The 7500-nt window shown below is 33.5% G+C and overlaps 1 protein-coding gene across 2 annotated transcripts in view; it reads left to right on the forward strand.

Annotated features, from left to right (window-relative positions):
* Positions 1-7500, forward strand: part of LOC113822926 (uncharacterized) — a 76809-nt gene that overhangs the window by 26920 nt on the left and 42389 nt on the right. For both annotated transcript variants that reach the window (XM_070115685.1, XM_070115686.1), the window contains exons 3-13: positions 3081-3172; positions 3509-3646; positions 4086-4280; positions 4396-4434; positions 4627-4738; positions 4965-5095; positions 5780-5924; positions 6063-6158; positions 6595-6674; positions 6893-6945; positions 7292-7457. In XM_070115685.1, coding sequence (XP_069971786.1) covers positions 3081-3172; positions 3509-3646; positions 4086-4280; positions 4396-4434; positions 4627-4738; positions 4965-5095; positions 5780-5924; positions 6063-6158; positions 6595-6674; positions 6893-6945; positions 7292-7457 — 1247 coding nt within the window. The remainder of the gene's footprint in view (positions 1-3080; positions 3173-3508; positions 3647-4085; positions 4281-4395; positions 4435-4626; positions 4739-4964; positions 5096-5779; positions 5925-6062; positions 6159-6594; positions 6675-6892; positions 6946-7291; positions 7458-7500) is intronic.

Raw genomic sequence — 7500 nt, forward strand, 5'->3', positions numbered from 1 at the left:
GGAGGAGGGGTAAAATCAACTTATTTTCCGAGATCAGCCTTTCGTTTCAGAAGGTGCAATTACGTTTCAGTTGGAATAAAAGAGGATGACATGTGACAGATGAGGCCGAGAAAGGCTGAAGTGCTATCAGTGACAAAACGTTCTTGGGATTAATTTGTTTGTCAGACGTATTTTCTTCCTTCGGTCGGTTTCCATCATCGTGAAACTCTCTGTGGGTGTAACCTTAGTTTTGACTGTTATGTGATGGGTCTTTTGCACCTTTTGAGAATGTGTATTGTATTTTGTAGGGTAACTGTCAGCAACTGTTTTGCCTTTTGGAGTAACTGTCATTTCCTCTTGGATTATCTGAACAACCTTTGGACTTTGGTATTTTGAAGTGAACTATCAGTGTCCCTAATTGTTAGTGTTATGCTGTTTTGAACTATCAGTGTCCATAATTGTTAGTGTTATGTTGTTTTGAACTATCAGTGTCCATAATTTTCAGTGTTATGCTGTTTTGAACTGCCAGTGTCTGTAATTGTTTTGCTGTTTTGAATCATCAGTGTCTGTTTTTTATCAAGTAAATATGTTGAACAAAGTTACAGTTATGGTTCTTATGCTCTTTTTAATTTAGGAAAAAATTTACAATTGTCCAGAGTTGAACTGAGCTTAGGTACAGACAGGTCAGCTGTACTAACCAAAATAGTACTGCTTTACAGTTTAATCCACACAAGTAAAGAAGAACAGTGTAATCATATATCAACAGGGACTAAGGTGATTGTTGTGGCAAAATCCATTGAATGGCGGTGAGTGGTGCTTTCTGTGACCTCTCTTGCTTATTTGTAGAATTATCACTCGTGTCTGCAGATTATTTCTTTTACCAATGACTGCAACTTTTAGTCCTCTACAAGAATATCATCATCAAATTGCCCTAGCTTAGTGCATCCATACCTTAGAGATTAACCAAGATAATTTGTGACCTGATTTTAGGGAGAAAGTAGGTGTACAATTCTGTAAAGTTTTAAATGATTGTCTGAAATTGTGTAATGCACATCAGTACCATAAATTTTGTTTGCTAGAATCTTCATGATTGTAGAAAGTCTTAATGTAATTTCAGGTCTGTCAGTATCAAAAATACAATGATCTTATCTGCTAGTGTTATTTTGGTATACCAGTTGATTTTTTGCGATATTACTTCTTAGTAGAGGATTTTGTGCTTCAAAGAATGGATTCCACAATTTTTTAAAGTATATGAACGCATCCTGAAACCAGTTTATAATGGGAAACCAACACCCAACCTAACCTTTCTTGCCCTCTATTAATTACCTAGACAGAGAGGCAAGCCCCCTGTACCCCCTTTATTAGCACCTTGTGCCAACCTATAGATAACAGACATTAAGAACTCTGACCGTGTGAGGATGTTGCGGACTTTGTCTTTTAGCAGTGATATGCAGCAAATATTTTCATGATTTTGCGGTAAATATGAGGACGCAGCAGCTTAAACTATGTGGTTTCTGACTCAGTTTCTTATACTCTATAAGATGGCACTGTCCATTTCCCTCTATCTCCATGTGTTGCTCTCTGTAACTTAGCGCAAAATTATTTGCTTTATGGTAAGCAATATGTAATGATTATCAAATTTAATCTTGCATATATGGACAATGTTCTGTTTTAATCTTCAAAGAAATTGTTATTCCATAACATCCAAATTAAACATTTATTTACATGAATTGTATGATAATGTAGTGTCTGAAAGGAAATGCATGTGCACACACATGCCCACACACATGCACAAAAACGTTCATGCCCAAACACTTGCACATATGAGCATGCATGCGCACATGCACCCACCCTTATCCACCTGGAAACAAACAAAAACTAGCAAGTAGTGAAACAAGCAAAGGAGGGGTGGAGAGGGTGACTGAACTTGATGATTCATAGTGGTTTTCTCACTTCATCCACAAATATTACCAATTAGTGGTTACTAATAGAATATAGAAATATAAATGTAGAAGTCACAGCTGGTTGGCAGGCAATTAGGCACATTCAGGCAGTCATTCATAGAGATAAATAAATAGATTGACATACAAATTTAGACTAATAAAGGTAATATGAGTGATCCCTATAACTTTCTCAATCTCAGTTTCAATAATAATGCGCAGGGTGCTAACGAGCACATAACACACACCTTAAAAACAGCAAATAATTTTTTGTAATTATTGGTTTAATCCAGGCCTTATTTCATTTTTTCAGTGTTTTTGAGTCTTACTATTGTGAAGTTACAATTTAAAAGTTTCCATCTTGATTGAATAGGTCCTTGATTGGTGTTATGGTAGCCAAACAGGTAATTGAGAGCTTCTGTGGTTGTTTTATGTCACAATGTATTTGCCATGAAATATGTATCAATTGATTTGTCAGATTTTTGATAGTTTTATAAAGATGACTTTCATTTTTGAATAGGAACCAGAACAGAAGAAAAGAAAGTACGAAAGGAAATGATATTGATGAGCACAAGCAAATCATGTTGACTTGGGATGTTCTTACGGACTCCAAAATCCTCATAGTAAGGCTGCTGACACTGCCACTCAGTAGTTCATCTGCAGAGCTCACCACTCTTCAGTGTCTTTGCTTCCCTGATCTGGATCTGCTTCTGCCTCAGTTCTTTATTCTGGGTCACCTCTGTTCTTTCTCAGAGTTGTCCATTGATCACTTGTGTATTTATAATCACCTGTGCATCTATTTTCTGTGCTGTGTTTCTTTTATTGCAGCAATTGAGGAAGGAGTATTTTGGTTTAACCTCATCTGCATATTGATAGCAAAAAATAGTTGGTACCATTATTAGCTGTCTGGGGTTGTAGAAAATAGGAAGAACATTCACCTAGTATATTTTTGGGTAACGTGTATTACCGGAAATTAGTATTATGTATAAAATGAAAAGATATAGTTGTCTCTTGTCTGTAAAGTTGCTATGGGTGAAATTCATTATGAGAAGAAAAAGGTCATTGTAATTATAAATCCTTACATAATGTTTATTATTGGTAATGGAAATTGTATTTTGTCGATTTACCATGTATATCATATATTTTTTCTTTCATTTACAGGAAAGATGAGTGGGAAGTCTAAATGTGTACTTACAGAAAATGGCGTACTGGAGTTGTATAGCCAAAATTTACAACATTCTATTAATGTGCAAGTAAGTTTTTCTTTTCTTTTCGTTTTTCTTTTCTTTAATTTTCTTTTCTTTTTCTTTAACTTTCTTTTCTTAAATTTTCTTTTCTTTTTTCTATAATTTTCTTTTCTTTGATTTTCTCTTCTCTTTCTCTTCCTCTTCCTCTTCCTTTTCCTCTTCCTTTTCCTCTTCCTCTTTCTTCGTTTCTTCCTTTCTTTCTTTCTTTCTTTCTTTTATGAATACCTTACAATTTTAATTTTTATGTATTAACAAACCAACTTTGCATAATATAACATAGAGATGAAATTCATCATACAAGCAGTTATCAAGCTATTTACCATCAAAATTTCTCCTTTACAGGTTATCTTCGTAGCAACTAATGACATGATGTCCTACCTCCGTTTATCTGACGGAAAACATGTCTCTCCCGTTGTCTTACTTGTGAAGAAAGATGGCAAGCCTGGTTTTGGTGTTGGTGCTGTTCTTACTATTCATGATGTAAGGGAACTGTAAAATTTTGATCTTTTTATGTGAATTAAGAAGTCACTGGAATGTCTTTCTTAGTTTTAGTCCTGGAGTAGCTCGTGGTATCTCACTTTACAGAGAGAAAAACTTTAATCCACTTTACTTCAGATGTAGGAATGAGGGATTAAAATTGACGCATTAAGTGTGAAGAACTGAAGATATGGGATTTTAACCTTATTTAGACTGCTGTTAGTTTGTATTGAACTGTAGGTACTGGTAATATCTTTCTTTATTAAGATTGAAGTAGATCTAAATTTTACCAAGGTATCTACAGTTGTCAGTTATGAATTTTTGTAGAATGAAAAGGAAAGAATGTGGATGTAAAAAGTAACATTGCTCGTTATCAAAGTGGTTACACAATGATCCATTTTGAAATTGTTTTAAAATTCTATAAAGGCATCTCTTCTTGCAGGTTGCAATGCATATAGCACCAGGGAAATCGGATAAGAATGAAAAAGATAGTAACTTAGTAGAAGTTGGGTTTAACCAGGTGATTATCAAAAAGTATAATATACTGCAAAGTCAGTCATCTGTTGGTAAAATCCTTGGATCTTTGGATCAATCTGCAACATATAGGGACGCTATCAGACATGTCCAAGAACCATTAGTAAGTAGTATTTTCTGTTGAGTTTTTGTTGTACTCTTGATATATGGAAAAATTTTGTTTCCAATGCATAACCTCTTTATATCATTTATTAATGTTTGTTTCCTGTTTTCTACAGAGATTAAATGATTGTAAATTTGAAGCCTATATTAAATTTGTAAGTATATACAGGTGGTATGTTGCTTTTTTTATATTTTTTCTCTAATCTTATATTGCATTGATGTAAATGTCAAGTAATTGCAGCAAAGGACTAAGTGTGAAGTTAAGATATTCACAATGAAAATTGAAATGAAGGTTTTTACTTTTTAACAGGTTAAGTGATTAATTTAAACTTGAATGTTTCCTTCAGGATGCTAAAACATGCAAGCAACTCATGGCCGAGGGTGAAAAGGCACGAGAAAAGGGCAACTACTATTTTAACAAAAAAGATTTTAATCAAGCAATAATCCATTATGATATAGGTATGCATGATGCTAGAATTGTTTTCCAGTGTAAAATAAAATAATATGCTCTGTTTGAATTTGCTGAAGACAAGTACAATAAATTAACTGAATTCCATCTAAAAAACAAAGCAAAAAATTATCAACAAAAATTGATATATAATCACTCTTGTATGTCTTATATATCATGTTGGTTATTTATTTGTCTTTTGCTATTTATATGACCACCTACATTTGGCCTCGGCAGCAAAGAAAAAGGACCCTTACGATCACCGGGTTTGGTCTAACTGCAGTCAGGCGCTCTTTAAGGTGGGGCAGTATGCCTATGCTGAGTCGGATGCCCTCATTGCCATCAAGTTGAACCCTTTTCATATGAAGGTATGTCTATCTTGTAGGTCTAGTTTACAAACTAGATTTCTCTCTCTCCACTTTTGTAAAATATTTTATTTCTAGTGTCATTGTTGTTCAGTCATAGTCTTATTCATTGCTATCACCAGTGCTTTCCATTATTGCTGTTATAATTGGCTGTCTTAATTATCATTGTAATCTATTGTCATCATCTTGTGTGATTAGACTTGTAGCTATTCTGCTTGTGTTATTTCTATATTTATGTACATGGATGCCTCTTTTTGTTTATATGTTTTTTTGTGCTTGTTAAAAAGTTCTCATTGATTTTGATGGATGTTACCCACAGTGAAAAATTGTTTGATGTTTAAGAAATCTATTGAAGAAGTTAGCTTATATATTATTATTGTTATTATTATTGTTATTATTATCATTATTATTATTATTTTTGTTGTTATTGTTGTTGTTGTTATTGTTATTATAATTATTGCTATTGTTCTTAATGTTATTGTTATTATTATTCAATTAAACATAACAAAGGAAAACACATTTATAGAGGTTAAAGAAAATAGTGTTTGTGTTAATTTCTACGAAAATTGCCTTTTTCCAGTTTCTTTGTGCTTTTTTGTGATAGATTTGTTATAAAGTTTATATATAAAGTTTATTTTAAGGTCACAGTTTGACAGTTTTTCTTTTAAGTCTGTACATTTTTTGCAGGCCTATTATCGAGCAGGACAGGCTGCCTCAAAACTGTCCAGGAAATCCATTGCGGAAGTCTATGCACGCTCTGGTATTTTTGCATGTGGCAGCAGTTCAGAACTTCTGCAGTTATTAGAAGAAACTCTTAATTCCTCCAAAAAGGGTAAGGCAGTTTGCAAGTTGAAAAAAAGTAAATCAAGTATTTAGGGAAAGAAATGTTATATTTTTATTCAAATGCATAATGCTGCAATCTTTAGTGACAAAATTACATGTTATATGTGATCTTTTTTCATCCTTTTAGCCAATATAGAAATTGCAGCAGCATCATTATCTTCAACCAGCATATCCGTTACTAGCAAGTTAGAGCAGGAATATGCCAAACTTGGCTCTAATACCCGTGAGTACTTAATTAGAATTTTATCAATACTCAGTGTGGGTGTGGGTGTGAGTATGGGAGCGTGAGTGTAAGTGACTGTGTAGGTGTAAGTATGAGTGAAAATGTAACTGAAAGTGTGAGTATGTAGGTGAATGTCATAAGTGTAAATGTAAGTGTGGTTGTGAGTAAAAGTGAAAGTGAAGATACAAGTTTAATTGTTAGTATAATTAAAAGTGTGGGTGTAAACATAGGTGTATGTGTTCAGAAATATTGATTATGGCATAATTAAAATTGCTTCAGGTTAGGCTCATTTTCAGAATTTGAATTTTTTCATATGGTGAATAATAAATATTGATAGGAAGTCACACAAAATACTTTCATGTGATGGAAAATATGTTTGTAAAATCTTGACTTCATCTGGTTTTTAAATGATTTTAAAAATTAATTTGCGCTTCAGCCTATACGTACAAAGTGACAAAGGGAACGCAAGCTAATATCGTGGAGGTCACCATACATGACAAATGTGAAAATCAAAAGGTATGTAAAACTTTTTCCTTGGGGAGGAGGGTGGCAGTTGGGTTGTTGGGACATCTTTGATTTCATATTTTTAATTTGATAGCCAACAGTTGTGATTTCTTTGTGTTGAGTGTTAACCTGGGTAAGACATTTTTTCTTTAAATATTTTTGCTTGGATAGCCCATAGTTCTGAGCCTCACATGTTAGTATTTTAACTTGATTGGCTTCTGTTTTTACAGGGAACAGGAAAAAAGTCTAAACAAGAGAAAGGATCAAAGGAAAATCTAGTACAGTAAGTCACTAAGTATTTTAGATTTTGAAAACCCTCACTCAGTTTTTTGAATGGTTATTCTGATTATAGATTTTTTAAATAATTAGATTTACCTGTCCAGGAAGATCTTGCTGTATATGCAGTAGTATGTATATCCTCAATCTGCTTGTGCTGGCAGTATTGGGTCATGAAGTAGTTGATTTCAGTTAATTTCTTATCAAATGCAGAAGGCCAGAGTTGTGGTTAAAACAACATTGAAAATGAAATGAGGATTTTCTGAAATTGGCAACTTGTTCCATGAATGTTATTGAGGTGATTCTTTTCTATCATCTATGGTTTTGGTTTATTTTTTCATCTTCCATTACAGTATTGCAGGATTGGCCCAGTTGGAAGAACGTTTAATGAATGAAGTACATGAAATGTGGGATAAAGGTGAAGAGAGAGAAAACAATAAGCAGAAAGGTAATAACCATGAAAAGGAGAAAAAGGTAGAGGAAAAGCGAAGAACTAAGGTAGAAGAGATAGGAAGACTGGTAAGTGTTTTACAGTGCAGGTTTTGCATGTCAGTAATGCTTT

The sequence above is a fragment of the Penaeus vannamei genome, chromosome 38 (genome assembly GCF_042767895.1).
Source record: "Penaeus vannamei isolate JL-2024 chromosome 38, ASM4276789v1, whole genome shotgun sequence".
Lineage (NCBI taxonomy): Eukaryota > Metazoa > Arthropoda > Malacostraca > Decapoda > Penaeidae > Penaeus > Penaeus vannamei.